The sequence below is a fragment of the Naegleria lovaniensis genome (genome assembly GCF_003324165.1).
Source record: "Naegleria lovaniensis strain ATCC 30569 chromosome Unknown tig033, whole genome shotgun sequence".
In the NCBI taxonomy this organism is placed as follows: Eukaryota; Heterolobosea; class Eutetramitea; order Acrasida; family Naegleriidae; genus Naegleria; species Naegleria lovaniensis.
In genome coordinates, this window is record NW_025407854.1 from 209388 (window position 1) to 223042 (window position 13655).

A 13655-nucleotide genomic window follows, 5' to 3' on the forward strand; every position below is an offset into this window, starting at 1 on the left:
AATAGATTTTCAATGATGAATCATCATTCCTCGCATCAACATTATAATAGGCAACATTTCAAAAAGACGGAAGAAGCTATTTCCGAAGAAGAAGGCAATTTTGACTTGGCACGTGTTGATTCCAACATGAGCACAACAACTACCACGAACAGTACTGAAAACAACAATGGCTCCACTCCGAGCCAACATTTACAAGTGAAAATTGATCATAACCATGATGAGGAACTGCCGATACATGAAAAAGACCAATCCATCAACTCCTCTCCAATACCCAACTCTCCCACAAACTCACCGACACAACCACCTCTACCAACGCCTCTACCATGGGCGAAATTACTTGTAGTATTCTTTATGTATTTATGCGACAGTTTGAGTATGACTTCATTGTTTCCATACATTTCTTTCATGATTGCAGATTTTCAATTAACAGAAAATCCAACGGGTATGTTGTTATCATCTTGTTGACATGAGGATGCAAATTAATTATAACAACTCATTCATACATGTCAATAGAATATGGATATTATGTGGGATTAGTTGCATCTTCGTACTTTCTCTCACAATTTATTTGCAGTTTCATTTGGGGATATTTATCAGATGTTGTGGGAAGGAGGCCAGGTAAGTATTGTTGAGCGAGAGAAACAGTTTAATTTGGTTGGAACCTCACTTTTTAGTGTTACTTTGTGGAGTTTTTTGTGGTGCCTTTTGTGTGATGGCATTTGGTTTTTCCAAATGGTTTTGGTGGGCATGTATTTGCAGATTTATGTTTGGATTATTGAATGGGTAAGTTCAATATATTTGTAAATTGGAAAACAGTGTGATTGCGATCGTGCTTAATACATAATAATTTAACATTTGCAGCAATCTTGGAGTTACAAAGAGCTATCTGGGAGAAATCACAGACAGTACCAATCAAACTCGAGCGTTTGCTCTGACAAGCATTACGTTTGGTATTTCATCCGTGTTGGGTCCTTTAGGTAAGTATATAATTCATCTCTTTTTAAAATTTTAGAACTTAAATCTGTGATAACCTTATTTTCACATTTTGCATGATCCAACAGTGGGAGGAGTTTTCTCTCGGCCTCACGCTCAATATCCTCGATTTATGGAACTATTTCCTGAATGGATTCAAAATATTTCTCGAATATTTCCTTACATTCTTCCTAACTTTATAATTTCCACTCTTGCATTTACTGGATTTGTCATTGGATATTTTCGACTGCAAGAGACAAACAAATCTGGATGGTATTATCGAAAATTTTGCAAAACTGAACCAGTGACAGATAATGACGGCATGGAACTGACAGAAATGAAAATCTCAACAGCAAATGGTTCCAAAAACGAAGAAGAGGATTCTCGAATGACTTCTCCTCCTTCAATGAGTATGTCACGTGTGAATTTATTATCGGGGGATGGCAACCAAGAAAATGCTTCGATCAATGCCAACGAAGATTTTGAAGAAGAGACAGCATTACAGCCACGTAATACCTTATTCCAGAGGATCAAACAACGAATCAAGTTGATTTTCAGTAATGAAATGTTATCTACAGCAGCACCACTTACGACGTGTACTTTGTACATGCTTCTTGGTGCGAAACAAGTCATGTTCGATGAGTGCCTTCCTTTACTTGCAGTCATGCCAATCGACAAGGGAGGAATGGGAATGTCTTCCTACCAATTAGGATGTAAGTGATTTATTTTAACATGGTCCAATCGTGAAACTTCTTTTCATGCACCATTTATATCGTATGAACCATTTCACTTTCAATGATGGCACCAAATATAATTTCCAAAGTGGTAGGAGGCTTTTTAGGATTTATTATAATTTTTCATCAAGTGTTTATTGCTCATCATGTCATCAAGAGATTTTCAGCCTTATACTGTTATAGAGCGAGCTTGTTCGCAGATGTGATTTTAAGCTTGATCACACCAGAAATTATTTGGCTCGTTGTGGATGACAATTCACCCGCTTGGAGAGTTATTTTATTTTGGATTACCTTAATTCTGTTACTTTTATTGAGACAAGTGGCAAATGGTTATTCCTTCTTGGGAACTTTCTTATTTACAAACAATAGGTAAGTATTGAATCATATTCTTGAATCGTTCTATTCTTGAACTTTTCACAGTGTTTCAAAAAAGAATTATGGAAAATTGAATGGTACAGCACAATCCATGGTGGCACTGTCTAGAATGATCTCTCCTGTTGTAGGTGGAGCCATTTTCGCAATTTCAGTTTCCTCGTCATTTGTTTTAGGCCATCGTGTGATTTTCTACATTATTGCTGGAACTAGTGTATTCATGTTTGTGTTTTCTTTTGTTCTCAACGCAAAAATCAACAAGCCCAAGGAAGACTCAATCCATTCTTCTTCTTCTTCTACTAACAATACTACCAATACCGTTTCAGAAGAGAAGTGAGAACAGTACTATGTAGTGTACATCCAATAAAAGATGTGTGATTCAAAGGAGTCAGAAACCCTTAACTCAGTTTCCAAATTCGAAGAAAAAAAAACGAAAAAAGACATCTTTCAGTGAATCGATCAAAGAACGTCCGACAGACACAATCGTCGTACTGACACGCGAAAGTCAAACATCTTAATTTATTATCACAAACAAAAAACATCTGTGACCTGAGCTTGTCATTATGATGCGCATGTCCCCTTGCCATCACAGCAAGCTTGCGTCATTATTGACTCTCGTATTGCTTGTTGCAGTTCTACACTTGACTCGAGTGGCCTCTCAACCTGTCATTCCCACAGAACCTACCGAAGTTGACACTGCAAAACCTGATACACTTCCTCCATTTATCAGACCGTACGCTGCACAATTGAATCAACTCTTCACCTCCTACTGTTCAAAAGCATCAAACCAATATTTGTACAATGTCAAGAATTTATATTTGAGTTGTTTTGATTACAGTGATGACATGAATACTGTCATGTATACCGTGAATTCCTTATCGAGTGTGAATTTAAACAAACCCAATGATGATCGACCTGCTGTCACAGATTGGTACACATTCAACGGCATCAAGAAGACCATTCCAGGAACATCCTTCAAACCCTATGGATTATTTTCGTATGATCGTGGTCACTTGGTTGCGAATAATGATTTTCGAAGTGCTGAAGATAAAAAGTATACATTTATTGTGATTAACAAGGCTGCTCAGAATTCGAATGTGAATCGAGGAATTTGGAGACATGTTGAACATTCTTTAAGAAATGCAATTATGGATGTTGCTGCTGCCAAGAAGAAGACCATCGAGGCCATTGTAGTGACTCGACCACTCTATGACAAGACCAACAATGCTTTATCGACAACCAACAAGGATGTCGTCTCTCCTCCCAACGTTCAAATTCCCATGTCTTTTAACAAATTTGTCATGGTCATCTATGATGGAGGTATTAAGGAAGTGTTTTGTTTACAAGTCACCAATCGAGACAATGTCGATTATAAAACAGACAAACAACGATTAGAAATTGCTTCCTCTGTGACCAAGGACTATGCCAATTGTGCTGCTGGCTTGAAAGATGGAATCAGTTTGGGTTCTGGACCATTTGCAACAGGAGATGTCTATAATCAAGTTGTGGAGCAAATGAAGAAATTCACAAGTGGATGGGTGAATCCATGTGGTTTTGGAAAGGTTGATCCAGTGGAGTTTATTTTGGAAAAGAATAGTCTTACAACTTCTGAGTGGAGATTGAACATTATGAATTTCAAGCCATGCTCGAATTCTGCCAAATGTCATCCACGTGTCAAGTCCATGACTTACAAACAAAACAATCATGCATCACTCAAAGGTAAAGAGATGCAGCATACAGATGATGCTATTCGTAACAAAATCATTTCCATTTTGGATAACAAAGTCACTGCTGGAGATGTGTTGAGAATGTTTCGAGAGACAGACGACTCGTCATTTGTGTCACGTTTAAATCCATCTTCGAGATATCAAGGAACCATTCAATACTTTTGTGAATATCGAAAGAATGCTCAATTCGTTCCACCCAAATATGTCTACAGCAAAACAGTTCAGGGTAAAAAAGATCCTGAACGACAAGTGACGTTTGTTGGTGTTAAGAAAGCAAGACCAGTCTATTCCAATGTCAATAAGGGTAAGAAATCAAAACAACAACAACAACAAGAACCTGACCCATCTCCTACTCCATCAACACCACCTTCCTCACCAGGACCTAAAAATGCTGTGGCATCTCCACCATCCCCAGCAAAGAACAATTCCCCAGCAAAGAACATCCTCCCAGCCACGAAGGTTGGAGGAATGAGAGTGACATCTCCAAGGAAGGGCAAAAAAGTGTAAATCGTTTTCCATCAACAATAATGTTTGGTTGTTTTCAAACTTTGAAAGCGAGTTTTTTATAATAAATTAAACGGTTGTGTCTGAATAAACGATCACTTCTGAATGCTTGAGAATGGTTGTCAATCGTGAAATGCAATCAACAGGTGCATAATCCAATGTGACATTTTCCAAAGTACTTCGAAAGACAGAACATTCAAGGTCGTCAAGAAATTCTTCAAAATTCTCTGTATCAATGAATGGCTCACAAAGTGTAAGGCAGATACATCTAAGGTTTTTTGTTTGCCAATTTGCTATTGCTTTCAATCCTTCTACTGTAATACGTGATGTTGTTGAAGGTATTAACAAGTGGGACATTTTTTGTGTGTATGGATGACACACAAGTTGTTTGATCGTCTGATCATCCATTGTATCTAAGGGTACTTCAATTTTTTGCATTTCACACCGGAGTCGCTTAATAAAGTTGGAAAAAGTTGAAATTTTCACAGGCCCATACGTTTCACCCTGAGAAAACGCCAAGCTGTGAAGATTTGCAAACACCGAAGATTCTGTAATAAAATCGAGGGCAGTGTTGAAATTAATTTTTCCAATGACATCAAAAACACGAAGATCAGCATTGGAGTTTGCAATGGTTCTGATAGACTCACAAGTTAAGCTGGGACAATCTAATGTTAATTCCGTAATATTTTGAAAATATTTGCCTTGTACGAGGTGTAATGTATCAACGTCTTGCCAATGAAAATTATTTAACACTTGCAAGGTTTTCACGTTTTTCAGTAATTGACCATCCACAACGGCAGGCCAATAACATATTTCATGAAAATAGCTATTGACGGTTATTTTTTCTAGATTTAAAAAGCAGTTGCTTTGAAATAGTGGCTCCAAATACTGATTATGATCATCAACCACAATTTTTAACTCTCTCACATTGGACAGCATATTACTAGTACATAGAGATAGCAATTGACTGGGATCCATACATTCCATTTCTAATTTTCTCAGAAATTGAAATTTTTCAGACTTTAAAAATTGCTTACAATCTTCGGAAATATAACTTGGAATACAAAGATATTCCAAATGTTTGATACTAGAATTCAGTAATTCATTGAAGGTGGACAATTTTGAGAATTGAATTTTCATGGGAACTTGACAAGCACATTGAAAAATGAATTTTGATACTCTCCTCATTGTTAATACATCTCTATTTGGCAAAAATTTAATGATCATCACCCAAACATGTTCATCCAAATACTGATCCACTAATAATGGATCAAATTTCTTTTTGATACGTTTCGGACCATCAAGGAAAGAATTTATGGAACTCTGTTTGAGAGTTCGCTTTTTCATTTGTTTTTATTTTTTTTATTTTCAAAAAATGAAAGCAGTGATTGCTCGCTCTTCATCACGGCTTGCAAAATATTACTTCAAGCAAGCCTGTGGCCACACAACACTATTCAATCAACACTCGTTGATGATTCAAAAAGTCTACGGAGCTAACACATTTCTAAACAAAGAATTTCATATTTCAATTCCGAAAACAAATTCAGATGCCAACGACTCCGAAATAGCCCTAAGAAAGGAATATTATTCTAATAGAATCATTCAATCTATGGATGAGTTACAATTTTGTGAAGCGTCGGAATATGATGAGTGTAATGAAATAATTAGGAGCACAACTCTTAACAATAATCCAGACCCAAGAAGAAAGAATTTGTACATAAATGCGTTGCTACGAAGATGTTTTATTGAAACCTATTATTTAAAAGATTTCCATCAAGCCAAAGAGGATTTAGTTGCAGCTTCAGAGTTATTGATTGATAACGGAAACGCGCTTATGTTTACTTCTCGATTAAACTCAATGATTAATATTGAGATATTTTCACATCAAATTGACCACATTCAAAAACATGGAGGAAATTTCAACGAGCTAATCCAAAATCTAGAGATGAGAGCTCATGAGTACACCAAAATTGGAAGAGTAAAATCTTCAATTCAAGATTTAGATGTATTAATTGAGATTTTGGAAAAACAGTACATAGATCATCCTGAGGACCCAATCAAAATACAGCCTCAATTTGTAAATGCGTATAAGCAAAGAATAGAGCTCTACACAAATATTAAATTGGAAATGGAACGATTATATGACGTATCTTCAGAGATCAAAAAACTCATGAGTGCTGATAGTTCCAAAGACATCATGGAGCACTATTTTAACTCTGTATCCCTGCACGATCGAAGACACAAAATTAATGCCACAAACTTGGACCTCATTTTAGAGTTTGAAAAAAGTTTTGTAAAAGAAGATGCAAGGGAAAAGTATTGGGATGTTTCAAACCCCAAATCGTTCCACAACCAGGTGAAAGATCTGTATGGCGAGGTCATCCCAAAAGTTGTCCAAGTAGTGGCCAAAGATTTAAAAAGAGCGAAAACGTTGGCCAGAGACAAGCAAAGTCACGAACACTTATTTTCAGAATATGAATCTATAATCAAAGATGACGTTAAGAAAATGAGAGATGTGAAGATCACCAAATATATGTGGCTGGGTTTTTTAACAGTAATTTTAACCATAGTACTTTTAGAGCAGCTTGGAATTGTTGTAATTAGAAAAAAGTAAATTTACTTGAACCTTTCCCCTAACAGGTTAACATGAAATTAAATTCTGGTCAAATCTGGCACCTTCTCACTCAGCATGATAGCATCTATCTCTGCATCTGAGAGCTCACGCTTCTTCTCCTTGTAGAAGAGTTCTTCATCCTCATGCAAGTATCCTTCTGGCTTGGATGCCTCTTCCAAACTACGTTAGTTCATTACGAATTGGGTAATAATAAAAATTCAATGAGTTACATTTCATTCCGATACATGCAACATGATAATTAAGTACAATTAAAATCATTATCAATCCACGTTGAATTCACTTACACTTGTTGATATAGAGCATTTAGATATAATTGGTCCACAACAAAAGCATGTCGGAGAGGTGAGTCTTCGACAAGAGTATCCTTCTTTGGATCATAGGCCTCTAATGCTCCATACAGCTGAGCAAGACATTCGTTATTCATAGCCTTCAAAGAATTGTGTACATATTCCTTTGGTTGTTGAAGTGCCTTGGCAACAGCAACAACAATAAAATTATTCAATCTATTTCTTGGTAAATTTGAAATAGACTCATCAATCACTACTCTATTCACTGTACCCAATCCGTTCACGTATGCGGTAACATTTGGAGTTGATGATGATTCATTTCCGAAGGTACGTCCAATAAATTCTTTATTTCTCAATTCCAATTGTATTCTACGTTTAGTCATTTCCATAAAGTGTGTAATATCTTGTCCTTGTTGAGGCGTGAGCCTGTGTCCTCTCACCAAAAATCCAATCAACGTTTGCAAGGCACTCTTTGGTGCTGCCTTGGTTTTGAGAAGCGATGCAATTTTCATTTTTTGTTTTACGAAAAACTATTTTGAATTTTATCTAAATCATTTATTATCATAATAACAACTAGACAAAATTCATTGGTGTATTATTGTCATGGTAATAACCCTATCTCTTCCGTAATAATTTAATGTGCCTAACGAGATTTAGTTTCACAATAGGAACAATGAACTAGCCATCTCGTGTGTTCTTTCACAATAAAAAATGTCATCATCAAAAACATCAAATCCACCTGATCGATTCAAACTGGCCGTTGTAGGCACAGGTGCAGTCGGAAAGAGTGCCATCACGTACGTGTTCTTCTTTTTCATTGTTGTATAGTACTTGACAACTTCATATTTAGAATTCAATTCACACAAAACATTTTTGATACCGACGAAGTTTATGATCCAACTATTGAAGATGCATATTATGTTAAGAGAATGATTGATGGTGTGAGTTGTGAATTGGAAATTGTAGATACTGCTGGTAAGAATTAGATTTTGATTTTTCAAAAAAATTTAGTAAACACCTGTCACTATGGACAATATTTCACATACGGAATAGGCCAAGACGATTATGTAGCTCTTAGAGACACATATATGAAATCATGCTATGGATTTGCTCTCGTTTTTGATTTAACTTCACAAACCACGCTTGAAGAATTAAAGATTTTTGTTGAACAAATTAATAGAATTAAAATGGAGGAAAACAAACCAGTGAATGGAAACTATTTCCCAGCTGTATTACTAGGAAACAAATGCGATTTAAATTATTCATTGACTGAAAAAGAAGTCACAAATTACATGAAAAAAGAATTAGGAATTCACGTTCCAGTACTTTTCACATCTGCCAAAACCAGAACTAATATTGAAGAGGCATTTGAAGTATTGATCAAAGAGATGAGAATTTTCAGAGATGCTCAATCTGGAAAACCACCAAAGAAAGAGTCAGGAGGATTATTTGGAAGCATTTCTTCTCATAAGGATTCTGATCGAGATTTACAAGCTTTCAAAGAACAAGAATAATTATACATGTGATTACTGTCATATTCTGCAAGTAAATTCTGCAATTCTGATTGCTTGAACATGACCTTTTTTTTTGTGACTTGTTCATGATTTGAATACACTTCGATTTGTACAAATGGTGTTTGTGATTTCGTTCAATTGTTTTCTTAATTTTGTTGTTTAAGGACTTGAAACGTATGGATGAACTGTTTACAAAAAACTATTTTCAATCTCACGAAAAAAAAAATGTCAAAACGTTCGACGACACGTTATCAACACTTACCTCCAGAAATCATTTTCCACATTCTGAGCTTTGTCATCAAAGATCAAGCCAACTCAGAAGCAACTATATTGCGTTGCATGCGTTGGAGACTACTCGGTAGAGAATGTTGTCGAATCATTAAAGAGCAAGTCAGAGAGTTGGATGTTTCATCATTATTTTCGAAATATTTACAACCTACTGCAAGTCCATTACAACAACAGACGAAAAAGGAAATGATGGATTTATTGAAACATCAATTCTTGGATCGATTGGATACAAAGCAAAATTCAGAGTTGGAGAAGAGACAGCAACATGTGGTCAAATATTTGACAAATATTGTGGAGTGTTTTCCCAATCTTGAAGTGTTGAATCTGGATTACTGTGAGAGTTTGAATGATGATGTTTTGCAAATTCTATTGTATGGTCTTCCTAAATTGAGAGAAATTTCACTATTGAAATGTTACAATATTTCAAAATTTCATTGTCCTCAATTCAACTTTTCCAAGATCTCAGTAGAGAGAAATGTTTCCTTACGATGTCACATCTTGCGTCAAATAACCCTCTGTGAGATTGAAGACACTTCACTTCTCCATGTAAATCAATCATTCAAAATTTATGTCAAGAATTTGTTGGGAAAAACTTTGGAATTATTTGTGACAAGTCAAGACACCATCCAAGATTTGAAACGACTCTATGCTGCTATCACAGAAATCCCACCAGAGAGTCAGAGATTCATTTTCGCTGGTAAGAGATTATGTGATGATCACACCATGGAAGATTACAATATTCAGAAAGAGAGTACTTTACATGTCGTTCTGAGATTGAGAGGAGGTCAAGCTTCAATGACATCGATCTCTGAACAATATCCATCCATAATGTCCTCCTCTCGAGGTGAGAATGTGTTCCATTCCTTGTTTTGTCACACTGAAAAAGTAGAAATGAGCTCAAGCAATGGAACAATGAACTCCATCCGACACGTATTCGGATCTGCTCCTTATCATGTGTATGAGGTTGAAAGAATACTGGATGAAGAAACATGTTGTATGATAGTGAACCATCTGGTTCAAGGAAAGCATGAACATCCAGAGCAAGATTACAAAATTAGATCGAGTGAACTATTACAACATTTGCAAACTCGCATTGAAAAGAATTTCATTCCAGAAATCAATTCAAGAGAACTCTTCGAAAAGCCACTACATCGAATTTCAGACTTGTTTGTTGTTCATTATAGTCCTGAACAAGATGATGATCTTGTTTTACACATTGATGATTCGGTGGTAACACTAAATATTTGTGTGGAAAGTGTGAATTGCATTGGGAACGAAATTGAATTTCTCAATATCGACGAATCCCATGAATTTAATAACATGGATTGGGGAAAGGAGTTGGATTTGTTCCATCATTCTCTCGAAAACCAACAAGAACGAACCAACACCGTTTCAGAAAATTCCATCATGCCAAATTCCCACTCTCGTCTCGAATCATTCCTTAATCAACAAGACGCCACCAGAGAGTTGCAATTTCATCGGGTGATACCAAAGAAAGGAAATGCCTTGTTTCATCTTGGAAGACATCCTCATCAGACGATGAGAATTCATGGAGGTGAACGATTTAACATTGTGTGTTGGATGGAATAATACGTGTGTGTGAACTCTTAATTGTAACCTCAATATTGTAAAATTATTAAACTTCAAGTAATTACTTTCTCTTGAGAATCAATTCTCGGACGATCTGAATGATGTAAGCATTTTAAGAGATCGTTGCTTGAAATGCTCAATAATTCCCTCAATTCGAGGTGTTACTAACTGTTGCAGTTCGAGTTGTTCACAAATCTCTAAAATTCGAGAAAAGTTAAAAGCAAAAAAGCACTTCTCCATTTCTTCAAAGCACTGAGAGGCTTCTGACATGCCTGTTTCTAAACTATATAGTTTGATTGGATTGAACTTTCCCTTGATATAGGAACAATCTACAAAATAGCAAATCATCTGATTTTTGACTTTTGCATGAGTAGCCTCTCCCATTAATATTTGAGTCTTATATTTACAATTTAACTTCTCCAAAGCAGAGGCAACATTCAAACAATCTCCAATCACTGTGAAATTCACTCGAGAATTTAAACTTCCAATATTTCCAGAAAGGAATTCTCCACTATTCACAGAAAAAGCACAAGAGAGCTTTGGATAATGTAGCCGTCTCCATTTGGAATTGAGAATTTGCAAACGGTCACGAATTTGCAGGGCCGTCTTGGAAGCCCGTATTTCATGATTGTCCTCGAGTACTGAGTGATCTCTATTTACTTCATTCCAAACTGCAACGATGCGATCTCCCAAATATTTATCTATCACTCCCTTATTTCGTTCAACAATTTCACTAATTTCTGTAAAGAGTTCTGAACTTTGTGAAATGAAATTCACACGATTCGTGGTTTCTGCTAATAACGAAAATCCGTAAATATTCATAATCATGACAGACATGTATCGTGTGGTGAACACCTTGTCATTTCCTTCACACAATTGTTGAGCTACAATCTCTGGTACGTATTTAGAGAAAATTTCCAACCCAAATCTCATGATGTTTAAACTTTGTTGCATTTGTCGAATGTCATGCAAGAACGAAAACGAAGAGGTTGAAGAGTTGATGGTTATCCTCGTTTTGTCCTCCGTTTTCCATTTCGATTTGAAATCCACTAACTCTTTCAATTGTCTTTTGATTCCTCTGAGAGCCATTTGTATACATTGAACCACAGTAATCAAAATCACAAGTCCCAAACACAACACTCCTGCAAAAATCACTACCGAAGAAATACTACTCTGAAACACCTCTTCCACAAACAATCGTTGAGGAACAGCAATGACAGATCCCCAATTAAGACCATAAGGATCCGTGACGGTAAATAAAAAGACGTCTAAACTCGTGTCTGTACTCTGAAATACAAAGCTTCCAGCTTGTTGAATAGCAATTCCTTGTAATCCTTGAACTGTTGATGCGCTTGTTGAGAGAAAAGTTTTTCTCCAATCACTAATTTGTTGTAAAAACCCTTTCGCAATAGTTTCGTTGACCAATTGTTCGATAATAATTGGATCATTGTGTTGTTGTGAGTTCATACCACTCAGGAATTTGGTTGCAGCCACAAGGTGACCTTCAGAATTGATAATAAAAGACGCTGCAACACCTGCTCGGATAGCAGATTGTGTCAAAATGTCTGAAATATTTTTCACATTCAGTTGAATTCCAATAACTCCATATAAATGATCGGGAATTCTTGGTGCCGTGACATTCCATGCAATGACTTGATTCGTATAATTTTCTACAAGATTCGTTGTTTCATTGGTAATATAAATAGGAATACAAGCAGTAATCGAAGGAATTCCATTGGTTGCCTTAAAGAATGGACTCCACATAATTTTTGATGGATTGGTTAAATTTTTCACAAACAGAGAATACCAAGGTCGTGATTTCATATCCACAGAAGTCTTTACATGCCTTAGTAAATTTTCAGAATTCAACACTTGATCCAAACGATCAAAAACCACTCTATATTCGTACAAATCTCGAACCAAGCTTGTAGAATTGGATGGTGCTTTCATCACTCGACGAGCATAGAGTTTCTCAGCACCAACAACACTCTGATCAAAACGAGCAAAATACGAAATTTGAATCGGTAATTTGTACAAGTATAATTGTTGTAAATTGGCAAAGATTTTGATCCAACTCAAATCATCGTTTAAATTCAAATCTGGTAATTGATATAATACTTGATTCACGGCAAATGAAGTGGTTTTGATCAATTCGCTTAATTGATGATCAACGACGAGACTCATTTGAATTTTTCGTTTGGCACTCGATCGTTGGACCATATCTTCTCCAGTCGTATAGAGAAGTATGAATGCTGTTTCAATCATTGAATCAAATTTGGTAATATTGTAATTCAATCCATAAAAGAGAAAATATACTCACATGATAACCATCCAAATAATCCCTGTAATAAAAACAACAACAAAATGACATTCATAATGGCAATACAGCGAGAAGGCCATCGTCGGAATATCAACTTTTTGATTCGCTTCATGAAAAGTTCATTGGTGTGTTGTTTGTGGTTCTTTGGTAAATGATCTTTGACCGTTTGTTTTGAAGAAGGATTTGTAGTGGTGTTAACTGCATGAGGAACTACTTCTAAATGTCCTGCCCAGGAAGGCTGAACTGTTTGTGAGACATTTTGTTTGGAATGGAAGGAAGATGCAACCTTCTCTTGTTCGGAGAAGAGATGAAACGATGATGATTGATCATGTTGTAGTTGTGACGATGAACCAACTGTGATCATGGATGTTGTTGATCGTTCGACATCTATACACTCGTTTTCCTGATCCAGTTGACTTAACATTTTTTAGGAACAGCGACGTTTTTGTGCAGTTGTGGACCGCAGAGTTCACTAGTGGTGATCATTCCGTTCATCACTTTGCCTCAAGGGACTTCTGCGCAAAGAGCAAATAAGACAATTTTTTCGCCACGATTTTCCCCAAGCCATCTTTACAAGCAAAGGCTTGAATATTTGGGCCAAGTATTTGAAAAAATTGACCTTATCGACATGCCCGATTTGAAACGAAAGAAAGAGAGTCCTTGTACACCTGTAATGAAGTCCAAGGCTTCCCCAGGTACCAATACCGCAACT

At 36.2% G+C, this 13655-nt stretch overlaps 8 protein-coding genes across 8 annotated transcripts; 5 read left to right on the forward strand and 3 right to left on the reverse strand.

The window, feature by feature from the left end:
• Positions 1-12: 12 nt before the first annotated feature.
• On the forward strand, positions 13-2415 carry C9374_008167 (uncharacterized protein; the record flags this gene model as incomplete). The annotated part of the gene is made up of 7 exons (XM_044698213.1): positions 13-442; positions 514-618; positions 675-783; positions 862-977; positions 1062-1685; positions 1796-2075; positions 2127-2415. The coding sequence occupies 7 exons, from the start codon at positions 13-15 to the stop codon at positions 2413-2415; spliced, it is 1953 nt and encodes a 650-aa protein (XP_044545790.1).
• A 235-nt stretch (positions 2416-2650) lies between these two features.
• C9374_008168 (uncharacterized protein) lies at positions 2651-4312 on the forward strand (the record flags this gene model as incomplete). The annotated part of the gene is made up of 1 exon (XM_044698214.1): positions 2651-4312. The coding sequence occupies one exon, from the start codon at positions 2651-2653 to the stop codon at positions 4310-4312; it is 1662 nt and encodes a 553-aa protein (XP_044545791.1).
• Positions 4313-4378: 66 nt separating this feature from the next.
• C9374_008169 (uncharacterized protein) lies at positions 4379-5656 on the reverse strand (the record flags this gene model as incomplete). Its single annotated transcript, XM_044698215.1, has 1 exon — positions 4379-5656. The coding sequence occupies one exon, from the start codon at positions 5654-5656 to the stop codon at positions 4379-4381; it is 1278 nt and encodes a 425-aa protein (XP_044545792.1).
• Positions 5657-5780: 124 nt separating this feature from the next.
• C9374_008170 (uncharacterized protein) lies at positions 5781-6923 on the forward strand (the record flags this gene model as incomplete). Its single annotated transcript, XM_044698217.1, has 1 exon — positions 5781-6923. One exon carries the CDS (start codon positions 5781-5783, stop codon positions 6921-6923), a length of 1143 nt encoding a protein of 380 aa, XP_044545793.1.
• Positions 6924-6961: 38 nt separating this feature from the next.
• On the reverse strand, positions 6962-7743 carry C9374_008171 (uncharacterized protein; the record flags this gene model as incomplete). Its single annotated transcript, XM_044698218.1, has 2 exons — positions 6962-7103; positions 7229-7743. The coding sequence occupies 2 exons, from the start codon at positions 7741-7743 to the stop codon at positions 6962-6964; spliced, it is 657 nt and encodes a 218-aa protein (XP_044545794.1).
• A 199-nt stretch (positions 7744-7942) lies between these two features.
• On the forward strand, positions 7943-8745 carry C9374_008172 (uncharacterized protein; the record flags this gene model as incomplete). The annotated part of the gene is made up of 3 exons (XM_044698219.1): positions 7943-8028; positions 8082-8206; positions 8285-8745. The coding sequence occupies 3 exons, from the start codon at positions 7943-7945 to the stop codon at positions 8743-8745; spliced, it is 672 nt and encodes a 223-aa protein (XP_044545795.1).
• Positions 8746-8970: 225 nt separating this feature from the next.
• C9374_008173 (uncharacterized protein) lies at positions 8971-10623 on the forward strand (the record flags this gene model as incomplete). Its single annotated transcript, XM_044698220.1, has 1 exon — positions 8971-10623. The coding sequence occupies one exon, from the start codon at positions 8971-8973 to the stop codon at positions 10621-10623; it is 1653 nt and encodes a 550-aa protein (XP_044545796.1).
• A 78-nt stretch (positions 10624-10701) lies between these two features.
• C9374_008174 (uncharacterized protein) lies at positions 10702-13367 on the reverse strand (the record flags this gene model as incomplete). The annotated part of the gene is made up of 2 exons (XM_044698221.1): positions 10702-12875; positions 12944-13367. 2 exons carry the CDS (start codon positions 13365-13367, stop codon positions 10702-10704), a joined length of 2598 nt encoding a protein of 865 aa, XP_044545797.1.
• Positions 13368-13655: the final 288 nt, after the last annotated feature.